A 23931-nucleotide genomic window follows, 5' to 3' on the forward strand; every position below is an offset into this window, starting at 1 on the left:
GAGGAGTCCCGCGTAATCGATTGTCAGTTAAAGAAGTAACTGGACAGAGTTCGCGGCGGGGTACTTACATGCGGCGTATCCAGCCAGGCATTCCGTCGAGCAGATAGTGAGCCGAGTCCTGCACAAGGAGTTGGGCATGGTCTGACGAGAGTATACCCGATCTGAGCGCAAGCATCACACCGAAGCCGCTGATTTGGGGCACTCGCTACCTTGCTGGGATTTCGAGCGGTGGCGGTGTGCCGCCGGCGTCGTGGACCGTGGTGCTTGGTGGTACGGCTTGTTTTCTCGTTCAGTCCACGGTTCGGCAAAGCTAAACGTTCGAACCCCACCGGTCGGTATGCAATAGCTATAAAATCGGCCCAACAAACAGTTCTGGAAGTTCAGACCGGTTTTAGAACCTTCTGAGTTTTTTTTTCTGTGTTTCTCTATATTCTTTTGTTTTTTATTTGGGAAACGCTTATCATCACCCGGCGGATCACGGCGGCCGCATCCGCCACCTCCCCTGCGTGACACGCATCCAAGTCAGGCGCCGCATACGATCCTTTGTTGAACTCGGTTCTGCAATAGGAGTGATGCTTCTGAAACATACGCGGTGTTGTGATGTTGTACGACGGGTCTACATTTTGCAACAAAACTGTTCTTGTGAATTTTTCTGCAACCAAACTTCAGCTGCAAAAAGTGTTACAATAAAACCTTAGTTGCAAAAAAATTCTGCAACAAGACATGTGTTGCAGAAATAATTCCACAACAAGACATGTGTTGCAGTAGTGGAGGCGCGTTCAACCGCTTGATACGGTAAATCTAACGGCTGGCAGTCAGCCGGCAGACGAGTAGAACGCCCCATAGCAATTTACTCTCCTCCACCGACGGATTTCGAGCATCCATCCACTGCCTTCCCTGTGCGCCACGTGCCCACGTGGGCCTGCACCACCGCTCTCCTTTTCCTTTTTATCTCCAATGGACGTATCCATTCACATCTTCTTTCCCAACCTCGTCTCCTACCTCCAGATCACTTCCATGAATACGCATCAATCCAAAAGTCGTTGCTCCTCCACCCACGCCCCTTCTCTTCTCCTCCCCGCTCCTTTCTCTTTTTCCTCTGCGAGGCACATCACCGCCATCCTGGAGGAGCACCGGCATGGATGGCCATGGTTGATGCCTCCTCAAGGTCAGCCGCAAACGTCGGTACCACGAGCAACAATAGTTCCTGCGACAACGACGTTGTTGCAATGGCGTCTACAATGCGGTGACGTTCTTGGCAACATCTTTCTTGCAGAAGAAATTGCAACATGGGTCTTGTTGCAGGACTACAGAGAAGAGGCAATTTTGCAAGAGGGGACTTTTCGTAGGAAAGAGGTTTGCAACAAGGGTCTTGTTGCAGGAAAAAAGAGAACAAATTTCACAACAAGGGTTTCGTTACAAAAATGAGGTTTGCAACAAGGGTCTTGTTGCAGGAAAAAAGAGAACAAATTTCGCAACATGGGTCTTGTTGCAAGAATGAGGTTTGCAACAAGGGTCTTGTTGCAGGAAAAAAATTTCGCAACAAGGGTCTTGTTGCAAGAATGAGTTTGCAACAAGTGTCTTGTTGCAGGAAAATAGAAAAAAGTAATAGGTGGCTCACGTTATACAATCGGACGGCCCGCAAGGCGGCGGATCTTTTCAAAACATCCGCCAACGGCCGCGTAGCAATGCCCTTTTTATTTTCAGTTTTTCTTTGGGTTTATTGGTTTCTTCCTGTTTTCTTCATTTTTGTTGTCTTTTCCCCCCTTTTCATTTTTTCCATTTTTCAAACACATAACGACTTTTTCAAATACACGTTGACCAATTTACATAAACGTATTTCACATACATGTTGAACATTTTGCAAAATGCACATTGAACATTTTTTTAAAACACATGAAACACACTTGTGAACATTTTTCAAGAATTTCATGAATATTTTTGTAAAACATGCAAACATTTTGTTAGGTGTTGCAGCATTTTTTTAAATGGTACAAACTTTTATTATATATTAAGAACATTTTTATAAAACGGTAGGAACAATTTTTAAATGTCATGAACATTTTTGTAAAATTGTGGAAAACGTTATTTTAAGCATGCAAACATTATATAAATTTCATAAAAATGTAATAGTCATATTTTTAAAATCTGTGAACATTTATAAAAAATCATGAACATTTTTTAAATGCTACAAATATTTTCCAGAAAATGTGCCAACCAAAATTTTATACTACATAAACATGTTTAAAATGTGAGGTGGACGATTTTTAAAATTTAAGTAAACTAACTTTTGAAATATGTGTACTTAGAATATTTTTAAAAATAATAAAAAGGAGAAAAACGAATAGAACAAAGTAACTTTTTTAGAGAGAGAAAATAGAAGAAAGTAACTAGACAAGGGAATGAATCATCCCAACGACTCTCTACTGGGCTGACCCACTACGGGCTCCCATTGAGGCGACCCTATGTTGTAGCTAGCTGAGCTATAGTCACCGCTCGATAAAATCTGAGCTATAGTCCTAGAAGATCATGTCAAAACCTGGAATGTGGATGTACTCGGCAGAGGCTCGGCTAAAGGTGAAAGTGGGTAGGATAATTTTCTATCAAAGCTTTCAAATCCAGTGGCATATCATATGGTAAAAGTTTGGAATCAGGCGGCCGATCTGGAGCTGGCATCGATCAGTCGTGATAACCCCCTGTGTCATGGGGCCCACATGTAAAATAACCGCGTCATCCCCTCTTTCTCGTCTGTTATCCATACTGAATCGCTTTCCTTCACCCATTCGTCTCCATCGTCTCATCTTAAGATGGCAACAGGCAGAAACCGATCGGTTATTGCCATGTCATCCTCGTCCCTATGAAACTCATCTATGTCCGCTGCTCATTCTCGTCCGTGTCCCCGCTACCTATTGAGTAATTTATTCTTGCGGGGATCCCTGTCCCGTCCCACAAGCTGCACTAGCACAAGTGTGGTGCTCGCTGCTCGTGCAACACATTCAATTTTTGGAGCTTCTGACATATGTGTTCCACATTATCAGAGAAGGGATGGTCACCGGTCCGGGCACTAGAAGAATAGCTAGCGGCAACGGAGGCGGACTTGTCCAGTGAAGGCAGAGCGTTCGTGTGGAGGGTAGGGTTAGCGTTGAGAGAGAGAGAGAGAGAGAGAGAGAGAGAGAGAGCTTTGTAGGAAACTAGTAACGGAGGTTGGGGCTTCAAGGATTTAGGTTTTTAGGGTTAGCCTTCCTCTTAGTTAGGAAGTTGTTTGCCCCCAAAGTGCAGAGGTTTACTCAAATGGATGACGTTCATGTTTATCGAACCAATAGGAATGCTTGAACCACATCGAATGATCAGAAGTAATGTGTGTTTATGGGGATTGAACTCTGGTTGGCAAGGAAACAAGCCGAGGTCACCACTTTGGCATAATAACCAGCTTACATCCATCGAGTTTTTGTCAAATGTCAGAAACTTAGCTTATTTGACATGTGTTTACGTGACCCAAAAAATCAACAAGTGAACATGCGGTCCGACATGTAAAAACCCGAGCCGATTGCTTCAACCGGTTTGATCATTGGTCCAATTTTTAAAACTATGACCTACTCACAATTACATAACTTGTATTGGTCCCCAACGAAACCAGTGAGGTTTTCACTTTCACTAGCCTTGCTATTTGCAAGTATTAATGTATAGTCTTGATGGGATTCATAATTACGAGTAAACTAAATAAACTTCATGTTGTGAAAAAAAAGAATTGATTTAATTTCACTAGTGACATTTGTTTACAAATTACATGTGTGTGGCGAACAAATTACATTTGCGTATCGATTGCATTGTAGTTTTTATAATCATGATTATACATGACATGATTGCATATAGTCATTATGATTGTATATCTATAGGTCGTGATCCAACTGTATCTATAACTAATACTCCACCCCAAAATCGTTATCGAACATGCATCCCAAAGTATTAAGTAAAAAAAAGCATTGAATTAAGCAATATGTCTAATGTAGATAGTATATTATCTTTACCTCCAGCTCATTACCCAGACAACTATGCAACTATCTCTTTTATCCTTATTCCATAGTGACAGTAAGTCAGTAACACAACCTTTTCTCTTTCTGACAAAACATTGCAAGGTTAAACCCAAATAAATAAAACTATCTATTGAAGACCATTCATTTAAACATTGCAATGCAAAACTAATAGAGGGATAACACAAATATGTATATAGATCATGTAATAAAGAAACCAGATAAATCAAAAGATCATAAAAGTGATTATCCATCACACCGCAACAAACACACCATTAATTACACCAGATGGATCACAATCATGTGGGACGACTCATGTGATCTTTGTATTGTAAAACAAGGGAGAGAAAGTAGCATCTAGCTACCATTATGGATTCATAGTGCAAGGACTACTCACGCGTGGTCATGGTGACAACAAAGATGATGAAGAAAACTCCGACAATGGATTCCCCCTTCCGACAAAGTACATGAACATGCCTCCAGATTGGGTATTCGCGGAACCAGAGGTGGTAACGACAAAAAATCCTTGATAAATATTTCTGGGGTTTTCAGAGAATATAAAGGCAGGGCGTGATGCCTCCCGTTTGTAAGCGTACACACATCATGCACGATCACAAACGGGGGCGTCACACATGGAACGAAAGGAGGTGGAGGCGGCTCTTGTGGAGCTCATGCCCCTTACCACGGCTAGCCCTGCCCCACGTGCGAGGCCCACATGGAGCCTACAGGTGGCCTCCCGGCTAGGCTCTGGCCCCTGGCTTCATCCTGATTAGAAAGTTTAATGCTTTTTTTTCAAATTATTTTGCCCCGAAAGCGATGCTTTCTTATAAAAAGTCAAAAGATATGAAAAAAAAACAACTAACACTGGATTAATTGATAAAAAATATGTCAAAGCTGCACAATTATGATATAAATGCAGTACGAACAAGAGAATATTATTGATACGTGTGCAGCGTATCAATGACCAAAACCCATCCCATAATAATAGGGTAATTATCCGTCGATGGTCGGGTAACAGGTACCCATTGCCATCTCAGTCTTATCCATCTCGCTCCGCACCTCCGCCTGACTTCTCCGAGGAGCTCTCCCATTGGCGGCCCCCTCCCTCCACCAGCCAAACTGCTACTTCTCCACCCTATCTCGCCCTTCTCTTTCTCCTTCTCCAAAGACATCTTCATCCATTCTCTCTCTCTCTCTCTCTCTCTCTCTTTCTCTCTCTCTCATTCCAAGCCATCGATGCCATCGCTTTGGGCCTACTATCGTTCTACACAGGCGACACATCGTCCCCCTTCCTGCTCTTCATCCCCCTTCAGGCTTCGACGGCAACAAATTGGAGTAGCGGAAAATATCCTAGAGTTGTTTTTGCCTTTTCTGTTTTAGTTAGGGTGTTCTCTACAAAAGTGGGCAGTTGTCTCGTATCTGGATGTACCCCGTATGTTGTTTTTCTCTCTATTTAATCTAGACATGTATTAAAAAAGGGAAAAAACTAGTTGTCAACCGGCTGATCTTTCCTCTCGCATCAGTCACGTTCTACTCTTACACGCGTCTTGATGGGCCACCAGGCCGCTTCTCTCCTTCATCCCGCTTTTTGGATCTCATCTCACCATGCGCGCTCCGTACTCCAGTTCTTGCAACTGGACACTTGTTTCGAAAAGGTATACCGCAACAAACGGCCTGTTGCAGACCGACCACGAGGGAGGGCGACGAGGACGACACAGCCTTGTTGCAGGAATAAATAGAAGAGGCTGGAGATGCTGGGTCCTATTTGAAGGAAATATGCCCTAGAGGCAATAATAATGTTATTATTTTATTTCCTTATATCATGATAAATGTTTATTATTCATGCTAGAATTGTATTATCCGGAAACATAATACTTATGTGAATACATAGACAAACCAAACGTCACTAGCTAGTATGCCTCTACTTGACTAGCTCGTTAATCGAAGATGGTTATGTTTCCTAACCATAGACATGTGTTGTCATTTGATTAATGGGATCACATCATTAGGAGAATGATGTGATTGACATGACCCATTCCATTAGCTTAGCACCCGATCGTTTAGTATGTTGCTATTGCTTTCTTCATAACTTATACATGTTCCTATGACTATGAGATTATGCAACTTCCGTTTGCGGGAGGAACACTTTGTGTGCTACCAAACGTCACAACGTAACTGGGTGATTATAAAGGAGCTCTACAGGTGTCTCCAAAGGTACATGTTGGGTTGGCGTATTTCGAGATCAGGATTTGTCACTCCGATTGTCGGAGAGGTATCTCTGGGCCCTCTCGGTAATGCACATCACATAAGCCTTGCAAGCATTACAACTAATGAGTTAGTTGCAAGATGATATATTACGAAACGAGTAAAAAGACTTGCCGGTAACGAGATTGAACTAGGTATTGAGATACCGACGATCGAATCTCGGGCAAGTAACATACCGATGACAAAGGGAACAACGTATGTTGTTATGCGGTCTGACCGATAAAGATCTTCGTAGAATATGTGGGAGCCAATATGAGCATCCAGGTTCCGCTATTGGCTATTGACCGGAGACGTGTCTCGGTCATGTCTACATTGTTCTCGAACCCGTAGGGTCCGCACGCTTAAGGTTTTGATGACAATTATATTATGAGTTTATGCATTTTGATGTACCAAAGTTTGTTCGGAGTCCCGGATGTGATCACGGACATGACAGGAGTCTCGAAATGGTCGAGACATAAAGATTGATATATTGGAAGCCTATATTTGGATATCGGAAGTGTTCCGGGTGAAATCGGGATTTTACCGGAGTACCGGGAGGTTATCGGAACCCCCCCCGGGAGGTATATGGGCCTTAGTGGGCTTTAATGGAAGAGAGGAGAGGTGGCCAGGGCTGGGCCGCGCGCCCCTCCCCCCTAGTCCGAATAGGACAAGGAGAGGGGGGCGGCGCCCCCCCTTCTTTCTCTCTCTCCTCTTTCCCCCTCCCGAATCCTATTCCAACTAGGAAAGGGGGAGGAATCCTACTCCCGGTGGGAGTAGGACTCCTCCTGGCGCGCCATCCTCCTGGCCGGCCGCACCTCCCCCTGCTCCTTTATATACGGGGCAGGGGGCACCCCTAGACACACAAGTTGATCCACGTGACGTCAAGAGTCTTCGTCGAACTCCCACTTGAGCTCAAGCGCATCGTCTGGAACGGTGTCATCGGTCCCTGCATCTGGTTTGGAAGTAAACTGTGAGTCACGGGGACTCAGCAATCTCGCACCCTCGCGATCAAGACTATTTAAGCTTATAGGTAAGGCAAGGTAATATGTGGAGCTGGGGCAAGCGACTAGCATATATGGCGGCTAACATATTCTTAGCCGTGTGCGGTGCCCCCTTCCACCATAATCCTCGATAATATTGTAGCGGTGCTTAGGCGAAGCCCTGCGACGGTAGTACATCAAGATCGTCACCACGCCGTCGTGCTGCCGGAACTCTTCCCCGACACTTTGCTGGATCGGAGTCCGGGGATCGTCATCGAGCTGAACGTGTGCTAGAACTCGGAGGTGTCGTAGTTTCGGTGCTTGATTGGTCGGGCCTGAAGACGTACGACTACATCAACCGCGTTGTGCTAACGCTTCCGCTGTCGGTATACAAGGGTACGTAGATCACACTCTCCCCTCTCGTTGCTATGCATCATCATGATCTTGCGTGTGCGTAGGAATTTTTTGAAATTACTACGTTCCCCAACACTATTTGCAATGGAGGTTTTGCAACAAAGGTCATGTTACAGAAAAATAGAGGAGAAGAAGTTTTGCAACAGGGGTCTTGTTGCAGGAAATTAGAGAAGAGAAGTTTTTGCAATAAAGGTCCTATTGCAGAAAATTAGAGAAGAGAAATTTTTGCAACAGAGGACTGTTGCAGAAAATTAGCTAAGAAGAAATTTTTGTAACATAACACTTGTTACAGAAATTTAAAGAAGATGTTTTGCAACAAGAGCATTGTTGCAGGAATCAGGGAAGAAAAATGGATGGCTTGCCTTGTATAATCGGACGGCTCGCGGGGCGGCGGATCTATTAAAAAGATCCGCCAACCGACGCGTAGCAGGGCCCGGACATCAATCCCGATGAACTTTCGCCAGCAGGGATGGCAAGCGCGAACTCTCCGAATGATAGTTTGTGTTGCTGGGGTGGCATTTTATAAATGACTGTGCTAACGACCAGTCGACTGGTCGCTAGCAACAGATCCGCACAACTACTGCTATTCTTATTCACATGCACATGCATCAGTATTCAACGCGCAATGCATGAGTAAACAAAGGAAGCAATTATATTCTGATGATTAGAGTATGCATGCATGCATGTGAAATGAAATAGCTGATGTCAGCAATTATTTCATTTAAATTCAGAATTCAAAATGTTTTGTAGCTCTAACCGTCGCTTCGATTGAAAAACCGTTTTCACATAAAAGATTCGTGACGATGAGACCTTTGAAACTAGATCCCATGTTGATATGTTTCGATGATTTTTTTGGGGGTCAAAAGTTACCAGGCCCAGGCTGAGTAAGTTATCACATATGTGATAACTAAGTTACCATCTTGTTTATATAGAAATTATCGGGGCATAAAAATGGTCCTTTAACCTTTTCCCCACGTGCAAATGAATTAGAGGACAGAAAAGATGATGTGATCTTATATCCCCCCCCCCCCTCTATTTCAAAACTTCAAAATGTTTTGTAAATCAAACAGTTAGTCCGATCGAAAAATCGTTTTCACATAAAAAATCTATCACGGCGAGAGCTTTGAGACTAGATACCATGTTGATATGTTCCGACAACTTTTTTTCTCAGATCAGAAGTTACCACGACTAGGCTACGTAAGTAATCACACATGTGCTACATATATTACCATGTTGTTTACACAGATATTACTGGGTTATAACCTGGTTTCTAAAACCTTCTTATTAGCTGAGGTTAAAGTTACCGCGGTGTCTGTGCGTGAGTTATCACGTATACGATGCGTAGGGTATCAAACTATTTACGCGAAGGTTATCAGGGGGATGTTTTTAAACAAGCCCCTCGCTAAAGTTATCGGGACCGAGGCACATAAGTTATCAGGTCTGCGGTGTGTGAGTTACCATGCTATTGCACAAAAGTTGCCGAGGGGATATTTCATCAACCCGTTCCCCCATGCCAAAGTTGTAAGTACTGAGGTACATAAGTTATCTGGTATGCGATGTTTGAATTACCATGTTATTCATATAAAAAGTTACCAGGGGATATTTCATCAATCACGGTGTTCGATGAAGATTTTTTGGGGTCAAAAAAGTTACCATGGTGTTTGTATGTGAGTTATCAACTTTGTTGTGCATACTTTACCATGTTCTTTATACAGAACTTACCTGTTATGTTTTCAAATACTTTTCCTCCCGAGCCATAAGTTATCACAGAGTTTGTAATTAAGTTATCGGATATGTGGTGTGTATATTATCATGCTATTTACTTGAAAGTTACCGGGTTGTGTGTTTTCAACACCCCCCTCACCCCGATCAAAACTTACCGCGATGTTTGTACGTAAGTTATTAGGGCAGTGATGCGTGAACTATCATCATATTTACAGAGAAGTTATCAAGGTTATATCTCGTCAAAACTCCTCCTCCCCCCCCCCCAGGGAAAAGGTATCATATTTGCGGTGTGTAAATCATGATATTCACAAAGGAATTACTGGGGTATATTTCATCAACTTTTTCTAGTTTAGAAGTTATCATCATGTTTGCATGTAAGTTATCAGGCCCGCGGGTGCATAAATTACCAGGCTATTTACATAGAGATTACCGGTTGGTATATTTCAACAGCTTTTTTCGCCTCGGGCTAAAATTATCACGGTGTTTGTACGTAAATTATCACGTTTGTGGCCCAAAAATTATCGGCTTTCAGAGACGACCTACCACCTTCTCTTCATCAACATCTCCTACCTTTCGGACTGAATATTCTTTAGAAGAATCGTTGATCACATCATCAAAATCATCCACACCATCATCCAGGTGTTGGCGGAGATACCTATTTCCATCATAAAGTGGAACAACAAAGATAAACTAGAGAAAACTCATGGAATTAAAAAGGGGAAATGTATGTTTAATAGGAGATGCGGTACTAAATATCATGATGAAATAGTTTAGCTTTATCAAACTTAACACGTACATACACAATGTGGAGTGGTTAGTGGATTAAGGTCATCCTTACCTACATGTTACAAGTTCTGAGTTCAAGCCCCCCGCATGCAATTTTTCTTGCCCAACCTGCTCTATTTTTGGATAGTTATTAACGCCTGCGAAAAAAAAGGAAAGTGCGGGCGGGCAGGTTATAATTAGCATGATTTCGGGGAGGAGCAGTTAGTTTCCGTTAAAAATCATAATCATGCGATCCAGATCCAACGACTCGCGGGTCGTGCGGATCTGTAGCAAACCACCAGCCGACAGGATTTTAGCATTGTCGTTTTATAAAACTGCCATAACAGTTTGTTTAATTTGCAGGGAGTTTTTGGCAAAAACTGGCACCGTCGGATCAAGATCAGACGGCTCTGGGGGCAGTTTTTCTTGCCCAACCTGCTCTATTTTTGGATAGTTATTAACACCTGCGAAAAAAAAGGAAAGTGCGGGCGGGCAGGTTATAATTAGCATGATTTCGGGGAGGAGCAGTTAGTTTCCGTTAAAAATCGTAATCATGCGATCCAGATCCAACGACTCGCGGGTCGTGCGGATCTGTAGCAAACCACCAGTCGACAGGATTTTAGCATTGTCGTTTTATAAAACTGCCATAACAGTTTGTTTAATTTGCAGGGAGTTTTTGGCAAAAACTGGCACCGTCGGATCAAGATCAGACGGCTCTGGGGGCGTTCGCTGGGATCCCACCCCAGAGAACGTTCGGCAAATAACCTTTTTCCTAGGAAAAACATTTGTCCCATGGCCGGGAGAAATAGAGGGACAGAGTCGGGGGCTCGGGGCGATTTAGGGAAGAAGCAATCGGAGCTGACCCCCTCCCCAACCGTGACTGTGACTGGATCGGCTCGTAGCCGCAGTGGCCGCGGCGATGGAGGAGACTCGACACCTCGTCGGAGTCGGACCAGCGCCGCCTGGGTGCTACGAGGCAGGTGCGCGTGCTAAGAAGGCCAAGGACGCGCGGTCTGAGGAATCCGACGACATGGCGACCAAGACCAACTACAGTGCCGCCGCTGCCGCATCGGAGGACTCTCGTCGCCTCCTTGAACCCAAACCAATGGCTAGGCCTTTCGTGCTGCCTGGTCTGGCTGATGAGGATGAGAAAGCAAAGTCAAGGAGGGCGGCGCTTGGCCGCCGCCGCGCGTGCAACTGGCTGCGGCTGCTGCTCCGTTCGCCTCCTCTCCATCCTCCCCCCGACTTCAGGTAATTAGTCGACGGCCCCTCCTTTTCCGATTCGATCGATTCATTGATCTGCGTGCCCCCACCCCGTCCGTCTCAATATTTGCTATATGTTGTATGTATGCTAGGCCTAAGATGTCACGGTCGGAGATTAAAGCTCTGAATCACGAGACCGTGCTGCAATGCCTTGAGCTGTACAACTCCACCCATCCGGTGATACGTTCTTCCTCACTCGATCAAAGTTTACTTGCAATTAGCTTCTGACAAACCTTAGAAAACATTGATCAGTAATGCATAGAAAGCTGACACTTGGAAGTTGGAAATTATATTCGGCCTAACAATGCAAGGTGCTTATGAAAAGGAACCCTTTTTTTCTTAACCACCGGCACTTATTTGTATAAGCGCCTCTGCAATATGAAAAAGCACTGGTGCTTAAGCAAAAATCGGTTTATTCTTACTAGCACTGCCTAAGCACCTTGCATCGTACATCCTGGTGGTTTGTCATGAAAATTACTTTTATATCATTACATTTTCTAACGGATTTCGCGCAGCGATAATTATAATAAATGTGCGTATAGAAGGTTGTAGTAATTAAGTGAAGTCAGTCATTGATGCTTCTTTGGTCTGTTTTGGCTGATTAGGGCGATGAGTACGAACCTGCTCCTGGTAAGGTGACCAGACGCGGCAAGCTTGACAATTACGGTTTTTGGACTCATGGTAACTTTGTGGCTCGTCGGAAGCGCTCTGGCTGCTTCTCCTTCCTGCCTGCTCCGCGAACTCTCTTCTTTTTTGAGCTCATTGATAGAGGTGATGACGATGAAGTTCTCACATGCATCCCCCTAGGTTGGTATCTACTTGCAAGCTTGATGCACCCTTACCTCTCTGTTGCCATGGCATGCACCATATGTACTTTAAAGAACCATTGGGTTTTCATCATCTGGAGAGGTCTATTGCTAGTGCCCAGCATTTCACCTTAATAGACACAATTAATGTACCACTCTACAAAGGAAGCCCTCTGGAAACCAATTGTTTGAAATTTCTTTAGATTGCCTTTGACTTTGTAAATTTGTGAGGTTCATGATTCAATTGTGAAGTAAGAATGAGTGGCCCATGCTTTTACGAGGGTGAGTAGTTATGTTTTTTTGTTGTTGCTATTTTCTGGTTTTGACCATAATTTTCTGTGTGTCAGTTGTTTCAAAATATTGCATCATGTGCTCATTCTTCTACCAGAAATATATATTCTACTTCATTTCAATCTTTGTGCGCCTATAATGGTTTGAGAAGTTTATCTGTGCAGCTAATTTTACTGTAAATACTATACACATGCTTCTGTGTTTCCCCTTCCAATGTATTCTATGCATTTATCTGGTTTGTTTTGGCAATAAGACAGTACAGATAATAGCAATATAAATTCCTCTGTTTCTCCCTTTTGTTCTCCATATTTGTCTTCTGTAATCTGGTCCATCTTCCTTAGATTACCTCTTAGACCTTCACACTAATTACCTGAATATTTCAAAGCAACAATGTGAAAAAATGAACAGACTATATATTATTCTCTTCCTTGATTCAAATGATCTTTGTATTACCCTTCCTACTGAAAGTTTAAGTCTCCTTACTTGCCTCAGCCAACCAGGATTCATAGCACTTTGGTTCCCTCTTCTACCTCGTTAAGTCATTTCAGTCTGGATTGCCTACTTAATGACTGATCACTCCAGCTCCTATAGCAATTCTACGTTCTCAAGTCTGTAGTCTCATACTTATCTTGCATTGCTTATTTCATTATCAGTTGAGCAGCAGAGGGAATGATCAAACTTTGTTTACCGTGTGTCTTCCCTCTTGAACTGTTTCCAGTAATTTAGATGTTCCCTTGCCTGTTTATTCATCTTTGCCTAACCTTATATGTGTACTCTTTGCACATAGAATTGGGCATTATATCATGCTTAGAGGCACGATGCACATATTTTACGAAAGGGATAATTGATGGTATTTTCCTTAATGGTATTTTCAGATGAACCAGTTACTGAAGCCTACGTTTTCCTTGGCATCCCTCTTGGACGGGGCACCCGGCGTAATGGTGAATGTATGTCTCTCTCTGAATGCATATACAGATCAAGTTGCACTGTCCAATCGCTCTCTTACATCGTCTCTTTCTTTGTTGTTTGGCCTGCGTTTTCAGCGGACTGTGTTTGCAAGACATGCTACCGTCGATTCCATGTCCCACATGCTGGTCTGACGAGGAAATGTGGATGTGAAGACAGCAAGGTGGAGAGGGTATGTGAAATGTGCTATCTTGACGCCGATGTGCTGCATCCCTTCCGAGGAGGATTCCGTTTTGGCCATCACCAAGGGAGCTTTGTGAAGCGTTACTGCTCCTACTACTGAGCAGCGAGCCCTGCTTCACCTCAGTCACTCTGATAAGAAACAGAGTTGTTGTGTGATACTTTAGTTAGATTTTGTCGGTGGTATGCTTTTTCGAATGACCTATGTAATTTATAGTGCCTGGTCATCATTGCTAGTGTAAATAAACTTGTATAAGTATGGACCATTGTATTTCTCTAATTTTTGTGCTGGAGTGTACATCGTTTGGATGCTGCGGCTGATTTGTGGTAGGGCTGCGAGTGGTTGTCGCCTCTGAATTGATTATTTAAATAATTGTACTGTATTAAACAATAGCAATGTACTATCTCCAATTAGCATTTAACCTGGTCCACAGTTGACCTAAAATGCAAGAAAGCTAAATGTCATCCCGCTGATATTGGGATGAGAATAAAATTGACATGCCTATAGATAGCTTTGGATTCCGAAATAAATATTTTCCATGTGATTGGGAGATCGGAAGAAATATTTCAGGATAGGCCAAACTGGATCTTCAATCAAAATATTGCATGACCATTCCATTTTCCTTTTTTTATTAATTTGTTCACCATTATTGGAATTGCGAATACTTCTGTATCATATTTGATTTTTGTGGATTATCTCTCCAGATAGATTAGGCGGAAAGGAATTTGATTAAAACTTAGACTTTTTTTCGAGAGTACTCAAAGGTGTACTATTTTTATAGAAGAGAGAAATATTGATTACAAAAGACCGTGCAAGACGACGAACGTCTACACGGGACCTCCGACTCCGCGAAAAGTAAAAAGCCCACTCTCTCACAAATCTAGCTAATCCCTTGACACCTACTCCCGCCAACTTCCAAAGTTTGATCTCCTAAAAAATTTGTTGCACTAGGCTCGCGTCCGATCTAACTTGGCCATTCCTATTTAACACTCTTGCGTTCATTTGCTTCCATAGGTGCCACGTGGTTGCAATTACGAAGGAGTCGAACCCTCTTTTGACCTTGCCTCGAAAGGAACCACGTGTCCCCCCCCCCCCCCCCCACTCCATGAAAGTGTTGTCGTGGAAAAAAACTTAGACTCTAAACCATATTTCTTGTTTGCAATATAGAAAGCTTTCATGCAGGTTATTTTTTTCATTTTGGTGAAGGGCGGATTTGATGAGAAAACAAGATAGCTCCCAAACAACATCTCAGCTAAAGGTGAACCAACCTGTGGTTAGATGGTTAGGAGGACAGTAGTATCCCCACACAATAAAGTTCAAGTTCTAGACTTGACATTGGTGCTCAAATTTTCCTAGATTTATTTCAGGGCTTTCGGCGATGTGCGTTCAGGGGAGGAGACGTTTCAGTCGACTATGAATGCGTATGTGGCGACTTCGTCAATCTCAAGATGATGTGTCGGCTCAGTCTCTCGAAGGTGCTCATAGGGATAGGGTGTCCGTGCCTTCATTGAGGTGAGTGTATATGCATATGTATGAGAGTCTACGTCTGTGCTGTGTTAAAAAAAACATCAGCTAAAGCTCATGAGTTGCTAAAAAAGCTAAAGCTCATGCAACATAATATATGTCCTTGATTGCAGTAGTGACTTCACTGCTCACACACGCTACTACAAGTGGTAAGAGGGGTGTCCGTCAGTTGTATGTTCATCACTAGATATGCAACTACACACATCCCATGCAATCTCAAGGGCTACAACATTCTAAGCTGGACCTGTGGAGGGAATGTCTTGTTTCTCTATGGTTCTTTAAAAAAGAAAAGAGCATGGGCCAGTTGCATGTCCACCCCTCAACATGCAACTCCACTTGTAATAATCTGCCTGCAATTGCGCATGGCATGGTGCACATACCACACTAATGGTAATGAAAGGGGCACAACGGCACATACAGCTGTGGCGGCGCTTGCATTTTTTATCACAACATGCATATCACGAAATTGTAAGGGGTACAACGCGACTGCAAGCTGGGGTTTCATTTGAAGGCTTTCCCTGAAAAAAACACCACATGTGCAATAAATAAATAAATCTAGACTTTGGATCTGGTTTAAAAACTAGACTTTTTGTCCTCGGTTCTTTTCGTCACTTGTATATACGTTACAACCTAACAAGCAAAATAAGAAAAAGCTCAACCTAGATAGAGTCCTAGAAAACATTGCAGATCAAAAGGCCCATCCCAATTTGTTGGATGCTCAAGTAACTTAGACGACAGCAACCCCCGATGTTATGCATCGATTACTGCGAGATGAAATCATGCTCGTCTACAGAGATCGTTGAAAGTGGGTCGATCCTGAGGACTGGTTCACGAAACCTTCCACCTAGTTTTGGCCGGTTTTGAAAGGTTCTACGTGATTATTTTTCCTTTTTCTATTATTTGTTTTTCTCTATTGAATTTCATCGGCTTTCCTTTTTATGTATCTTTTTTTCCTTTTTATCCTTTTCTAAAATATGTGTTGAGTTTTTAACATGTGTTAAACATCTTTCATATACAAACCGAACATTTTTGGATACATGTTGTTTAAATATACTATTAACAGTCCGAATAAATGTTGAACATATGTAAAACGCACATAGTACATTTTTTAATGCAGAATGAATATTTTAAAGATAAGAAAATCTAGATTTTGGAATTGGTTTAAAAAGCCTAGATTCTTCGTTTGGATTCTTTTTGTCACTTGTGGATACAGCATAACCCAACAACAAAAAGAAGAAAAGCCCAACCTAGGTACAACCCCAGAGAAAGATGCAGATCAAAAGATCCTACCAATTTTGGCGGAACGCTCGGTGGATAACTTAGACAACAACAACACATCAACAACACAAAATCAACAAGTGACAAAGGAAAAAAAACATGGAAATGGGAAGAAACAGGGATAAGGTCATTTTTAATGTGATTTAATTAAGTTTCATCTACATACACCTGAAAGGGACCCTGTTCATAATTTTGAATACCTTCGGGGAAGGATGTTATTGGAGAAATTGCAGACACAAGAAGAACAAGGGGGCTAGTGCGGTCTCTCAACCGTGAAGTCCCCGTTTTCTTTTATGTTCCATTCAGTCTGTTGATAGGTTGTTACGTTCATGCTTTTAATATATAGGTTGATCTTTGCACCTTGAAGATTGGTACCAAATCGTTTCTAAAAAAAAAAGATTGGTGCCGAAGGAGTGGATGACAATTTAGTTGTTGAGGAAGAAGAATACTCCTACATAAGATTGAACTCCAAACTACTACTACCCAAAATCTACCGTACCTAGTATATTTGTTCGAACATATCACATTGCCAAGATATGCTTTATTTCTATGTTTTATTCAATAGTAGCATAATTATGATAAAATTTACAGAAGAGTGAAACCATGGCAGGAGCTCTGACTTAACATCGAAGACTTGCGATGAAGGAGTTAAGCAGGAACATAAACATCGACAATACAATGTTTATATTCGGTAGTGCTGCCAACAGTTTTGAGTACATAGTATATCATACAAAATTGTTCCTCTGACAAAGCTATGCTACACATATCTGACTCTGTACACGATGTTCCGCCGGACGCAGAGTCTGCCCTTCTCTCTGTCTCCCACTGGATCATGCCATCTCCCTGACATGCTGGTATGCTTGAAGACTTCGGCTTCCCTTGGCTTGATCATGCCGGTCAAGATGTGCATCAGCTCCTGTGATTACTGAAGCTTGGCTAGTTCCTGTGATTGCTCTGAATGCTCATCTGCTCTCACACAACGCCCTGTACTGAAGCGCTGGGAAGGATGTTGCTGCTGGGACAGCATTGCCTCTTCCTCTCAGGCGCCGATCCGGTTCCGCCGGCCGCCGCCACCTTCTTGACCTCGCCGGAAGCAGACGACAACGGAGGAGAAGAGTTGTTCTCGGCGACGCGCTTCCTCTTGAGATGCCCAGCCGGGAGGATCTGCTCGAGCACGTAGGACGGCAGGTCCCTCCTCCGGGTGTGCGAGACCTCCAGCTCCATCCCGGGCCTCCAGAACTCGTACGTGTACACCTCCTGCTTGAACCCCTCCGTCGTCGCGCGTAGGTCGAACGGCACCTGGGGCTGCTGCTGCTGCTGTGGCTTGGACAAGCCCACGAAGAAGGTTGACGTGCAGTGGAGATCATGGGGTTTGGCGGCGTAGGCTTTCGGGTTGGGATGGCAGAGCAGCATGCCTGCCGTGGCCATCTCGACCCTGTTCACCAGCTGCCTCAGCCGCGACTCCACCCACCCCTTCCACTCCCGGAGGTCGGCCTCCCCTCCGGCGACCTTCACGTCCACCTGCAGGTAGCTCTTGTACGCCTTGAAGAACTGGAACGGCTGGAACAGCGCGTCCCACCCGCCGGCGCCGCCGCCCTTGAGGATCTCCTGGCAGATGCCGTTGCCGATCTGGAGCTGCTCCGTGATGGTCCGCAGGGTGGGGTGCGAGACGTTGTAGCACGAGTTCATGCATGGGTAGGCCGGCGTGATGACGGGCATGATGTGGCTCTTGTCGCGCGGGTTCCGCCGCGGGTCCCAGACGGGCAGCCGGAGCGCGAGCTCGCCGCCGTCGTCGTGCTCGATGTCCCGCAGCAGCACCGGGTTGGGCCACTTCCACTGCGCGAAGATCTTGAAGAAGCGCGGCACCAGCATGCTCGGCGCGGCGTTGGGGTAGCGCTGGCACACGCGCGCCACCAGGATCGCCCAGCCCACGCCGCCCAGGAACCCCATCACGTTGGAGTAGACGCCCCGCGCCTTGGCCCAGTGCTTGATGCACCGCAGCGTCGTGCGGAAGGCGCCGGCGTCCGGGACGAGACGCAGGAGCTCGTCGGCGACGCGCACGCCGTTGAGGCTGCGCGCGGAGGCCAGGTCCATGCCGCGGAAAACGGAGCGGTCGCGCAGGTCGAGGTCCCTGGGCACCACGGGCAGGCACACGCCGGCGTAGAGGAGGTCCACCTGCACGCCGCGGAAGCTCATCTTGATGACGGGCACGTGCGCGCGAGGCACAGGCTGCAGCTCCGTCACGGCCTCCGTCTCCGCCAGCACGCCGCCAAGCACGGCGAAGAAGTCGCGGTCGCGGTCGATGTAGGAGGGGCCGACGACGAGGGCGTCGATGTCGGAGCCGCGGCCGTGAACGCCGAGACGGTACGAACCGAAGGGAATCAGAAGGGCGGTGGCCTGCTCAGCCATGCCGTCGGGAAACCCTCGCTGAGCGGTGACGCGCTTCACCCACCGGTCGACGATGGCTTGGAGATCGCCCAGCACCTCCTCGCGGGCCGCCAGCTCATCGGAGGTCTCGTACAGGCCGGCCTCACGGAGAAGATTCTCTAACCGGCTGGAGCTCTCGTGGTCGGCCGGCGTCGGGCCAACCAGCGAGATCGGCGTCAACGTCATGATCGGGCGATTGTTCTCGTGCTGCAAAGTGAAGGACATGCTCTCATATATTTATAATAAAAGTGGAAGGTATGGTCCGGACCAAATTCGGATTTCAGACTCGTATTCGGAACTGCGCTGAGTCGAGGACGTGACCCTTAAAATGTCCCTCGAAATGAACACAATATTTGTATATTCAAACAGTTTGTCTAATTCACATCTAGATATTTTTTAAGAATGTCACATCTAACCTCCCACAAATATATAATGAAGCAACAAGAACAAAAAATTAAAACAAAAAAAATAGACCACAAACAAAGTGAAAATCAACTTAGATGTGACATAACTATGTCACATCTGGATGTGTCCTAGACAGACTCATACTCAAAATAATAGCATATCAAAAGGGTCCGAATAAGTGCCACACGTGAGGCATGGACGGGAACCCGCCCGCACGCCTCGTGTGACATGGACGGGAACCGGCCCGCACGACCACGTCCGCGCGCACAAAAGCACGGCCCGCACGTCCGGTGTGTGGCAACCCCGCCCGCACTGCCCCGTCCGGGCCAGACGACCCGCTGCCCGCACGACCCAGCCGTTCCCGGCCTCCGATCCATCCCCTCTCTCGTCTGCCGCCATCGTCCCCCATCTCTCGAACCCCGACCTCCGTCGCCGGCCATCTCTGGTTGCCATGGCAACCAGGGCAGATCCGTAGGGCGCTCCCACCGCAAACCACACCCCAACCCTCCCCACCCCAGCCCCCCCAACCCAGCCCTCCAGAGACGATCATCTAAAACCAGGTGAAATCTCCCGATCTCATCCTTCTCATCCTTAAGGCTGAAAATCTCCCGATCTTGTACTGGGTCCATGCTATAGGGGTAGAACACTGCATGGTTCAGTGTATATTCGCAGTTGCCAGGCAGAATACACCAGATCTGCCATGTACTACGTTTGAGATTAACTTAAGTTCATAATTTAATTGACGCAAGTAGTTGGGTATGAAATGGATGAGTAGGAATCCCTAAAAAGGGCAGGAAGGACAATTTTTGGAATGAAGGGGGTGGGAAAAATTAATTGCCACTTGTGTATAACGACAGTTGCCACCTTTCGTTGTCAGTAGCTGCCACCTATTTTGACCTGTTGCTTGCCATCCCTATCTTCTATGTGCAAGCAGCAGAAGAATACAATTCTTGTGGATTGTTGATGCCTTCTTGTTCATCTAGTGATTGAGAACACATCGGAAAGAAGCGAGATACGGAAAGAATGAATCACGAAGATGGCGTTGATGCTTGGGCTTCTCAAAGGCCAGAAACGCCCCCTTGGAATGCATCAGAGTACAATCAACTCATCTCTGCAGGGCCGTTGCTGCCACTACTAGAACAGTATGCAGGCGTAGGTATGATGCGTGATAACAAAAGAAGAGAACAGTTGCCATCTTCGCAACGATGAAGATGACATTCTACTTATGTCATACACTGTCATTTTTTCGCAGGTTCTTATGACCAAAACACTCATAGGGGGCCCCCGTGGCAAGTTCAGTCACAAGGCGCTAACACTGACAAATGTACGGGCAGCCAACTTCAACTAGCTAGTATGGCTAATCAAGGTAATGCAAAACGAAAAAAGAGCACATACTGCTGTGGACATGAAAAATGAACATGCAAAAAAACTGGAAAAAGGACTCACGAGTTATCACGGGTGAAAATGCAGAGCCTTCATGCAGCACGTGGCATCAGGCAGCACCCATGTACCTGCCATCGACGTCATACACAGGTGAGTCCATAAAAAAAGTGAAGTTGCGGATGCTCAATTAGCAGAAGGAGCATAGTTGACAACTACAATTGCCATGACTGGACATCTACAGTTGCCATGAATTAAAAACTACACTTCTCATCCTTGGACAACTGTTGTTGCCATCCCTGGACACCTGCAGTTGCCATGGAGGAACAACTGCAGTTGCCATGCCAATGCAACTACATTTGCCATGCCATGGCAACTGTAGTTGCCATGAAGGAACAACTACGGTTGCCATACCGATGCAACTACAGTTGCCATGCCAGTAAAACTGCAGTTGCCACATCAGGGGCAACTGCAGTTGCCGTGCTAGCACAAAACTGCATTTGCCATGAATTGACCAACCACTACTATGCTTACAGGTTATTACGCTGGTGGTAACCCGGCAAACGTCTCGTGGCAAGCTTCACAAATTGCAGGTGGAGCACGTCATTATGGTGTCACAGACCACACAAGATGGTCAAATGCAGCACAACAAGGTAAGGAAAAAAATTGAACCACAAAAAACAGCGCTACATTTGTTATTTGTAGTTATTTGTAGGCAAAACAAATAGTTGCCATGTTTGTTGAACAGTAGCTACCATGACTGGACAGCTACAGCTGCCATACATGTCCATGCGCAGACTCACGGCTTGCTGTTTGAAATGATGTCATGCCAAATCACTCGAAGATGGTGTGATCCGTTGCGATACACATGTTATCCAAACAAAAATCTTACTCTCGTACCTGTTTTTTCTATTACAGGGCCTATAACTACACTGAACAGCGGCGCGGGGACATCTACGGCGGGGAGCTCTAAGCGCACGGAAGACGCGTTCCACCAGCCAGCAGACAATCATGCCGCAAACAATTTCGAGTCAGAGTCGGGAATGGCAATCATTCCAGCAATGCCGACAAGCACCCCTTTGAACACAAGCACTGGCAACACTCAAGTAGATGGAACTGCCGCTGATACTGAAGTGAATGATGAAACTGACGACGACGCACAAGGGGATGAAGATGGTGGGCAATCAGAGATCGTGGTACCTCAGCCATCGTACATTGGGCAGAGATTTGAATCGTTTGAACAAGCAAAGGAATACTACCAGACATATGCAAAGTTCCATGGATTTGCGGTCAACACCGACTACCATAGGAAAATTAAGAAAACTAACGAGTACAGCAGAGGTGAGATGAGGTGCCACAAGGCACGGAGGAACAAGAAGGGGAAAGTTGTTGCGCCTGTCGTTCCGGAACGAAAGAGAGGTATCATTCTCAAGACTGAGTGCCCTGTCCGGTGTAAGCTAAACGTAGATGGAGCACAGTGGGTGGTCAATGAATATTTTGACGAGCACAACCACCAACTCATAAAGAAGTTCGACCTGGTAAAATTTCTGACCGCCCACAGAGGGTTCACCCCCGTCGAAAGGCAATTCGTAAAGCTGCTACATGATTGTAACGTCGGTCCATTAAGAATGGTACAGATACTATCTCTCATCCATAGCAAAAAGGGGACTCTGAGTAGCATGTCGTACATATCAGCTGACGTCACAAACCTACAGGCCAAGTACCGTAGAGAGAGCAAGTTGGCAGACATAGAGGCCATAATGGCCTACTTCGATGAAAAAGCGAAGGAAGATCCAGATTTCTTCTACAGGATAAGGTTGGACGATGAGGACCGTGTCAGGAACATGTATTGGGTGGATGGTGCTGCAAGGAGAGCCTACAAACATTTCCGAGATTGCATTTCATTCGACGCGACGTACCTCACCAATATGTACAAGATGCCATGCGCTCCGTTCATAGGAATAAATAACCATAATCAGTCATTGCAGTTCAGCTGCGGGCTCGTCCGGAACGAAGACACGGATGGGTACGTTTGGCTGTTCAAGACCTTCTTGGAGTGCATGGATGGACTTGCTCCGATGAACATAATAACAGACCAAGATTTCAGCATGCGTGCAGGCATAGAGGAGGTCTTTTCGTTGGCAGTGCACAGGCACTGCAGGTGGCACATTATAAAGAAGGCTGAGGAGACGCTAGGACCGTTCTTTGCTGACCGTCTAGAGCTGCACAAGGCATTCGAGCTGTTCGTGGACCACAGCTTGACGGTGGAAGAGTTTGAAAGGAGCTGGATGGCCATGACTGAAACACATCAAGTCCAAGACAACGAGACTCTTATTAGCCTGTGGGAGAAGCGAATGTACTGGGTGTCGGCCTACTTCATGCAGTGCTTCTTCCCCTTTCTGCAGACTACGCAGCGCAGCGAGGGGTTCAATGCTGTTTTGAAGCGGTACGTCAGCCCTGGCAACTCATTGCTACAGTTTGCCAAGCAGTACACAGCTTTGCAACAAAAAAATTCTGGGATCTGAGCTACAGCAAGAAGAGACCATGGCACTAAAGCAGCCAAAATTGCTAACGTATTTACCGATAAAGAGGCAAATGAGCAAGATATACACCAACAAGATCTTTAACAAGTAAGTCAGTTGCGTTACAGTCTTATTTGCAGAAAAAGCACCAAGTCAGTAGGTGCCTTATAGAGTGCAATGCAGTTGCCATGATGTGCAGTTGCCATGTTTAATGAAATACTGTTTGCCATGCTTACTCGGCTGCATGTTGCCATGTTCAATGAAAATTCTGTTTTGCCATGCTTGCTCGGGTGCATTTTCCTTGTTGAATGAAGTTCAGTTGCCATTTAATGCACTGTGCTTCCATTGGGGCATGTTGGCATGCAAATGCTAATGTCAACTGGAAAAAATGTTATATTGGCGACACATATGCCGAAATGCAGTTGCCATGTTTAATAAAATGCATCTGCCATGTTTGTTGAAATGCAATTGACATGTTTACTCAATTGTAGATGCCATGTTTAAATAAAAGGGCAGTTGCCATGTTTTATGTAATGTGCTTCCATTGGGGAATGTTGGTGTGGAAAAATGACGATGTCCAGTTGAAAATGTACTACAGTTGCCATGTCTAGTGTACTGCAGTTGCCATGTCTAGTGTACTGCATTTGCCATGTCTAGTGTACTGCATTTGCCATGTTCAACGTACTATATTTGCCATGTTCAATGAGATATGTTTGCCATCTTCAAACA

The 23931-nt window shown here is 45.2% G+C and overlaps 2 protein-coding genes and 1 pseudogene across 2 annotated transcripts; 2 read left to right on the top strand and 1 right to left on the bottom strand.

Moving 5' to 3' along the window:
- Window positions 1-10964: 10964 nt before the first annotated feature.
- On the top strand, window positions 10965-14069 carry LOC125534037 (uncharacterized). Its single transcript, XM_048697345.2, has 5 exons — window positions 10965-11410; window positions 11515-11599; window positions 12028-12229; window positions 13395-13466; window positions 13563-14069. The coding sequence occupies exons 1-5, from the start codon at window positions 11079-11081 to the stop codon at window positions 13766-13768; spliced, it is 897 nt and encodes a 298-aa protein (XP_048553302.2). The 5' UTR covers window positions 10965-11078; the 3' UTR covers window positions 13769-14069.
- A 3230-nt stretch (window positions 14070-17299) lies between these two features.
- LOC125537823 (nuclear poly(A) polymerase 4 pseudogene) lies at window positions 17300-19081 on the bottom strand (annotated as a pseudogene).
- Window positions 19082-19494: 413 nt separating this feature from the next.
- LOC147986665 (protein FAR1-RELATED SEQUENCE 5-like) lies at window positions 19495-23205 on the top strand. Its single transcript, XM_087542106.1, has 6 exons — window positions 19495-19521; window positions 20309-20456; window positions 20553-20666; window positions 20771-20833; window positions 21217-21333; window positions 21599-23205. Exons 1-6 carry the CDS (start codon window positions 19495-19497, stop codon window positions 23203-23205), a joined length of 2076 nt encoding a protein of 691 aa, XP_087398232.1.
- Window positions 23206-23931: the final 726 nt, after the last annotated feature.

The sequence above is a fragment of the Triticum urartu genome, chromosome 2A, assembly GCF_056163025.1.
Source record: "Triticum urartu cultivar PI428250 chromosome 2A, HENAU_Tu73, whole genome shotgun sequence".
NCBI lineage: Eukaryota > Viridiplantae > Streptophyta > Magnoliopsida > Poales > Poaceae > Triticum > Triticum urartu.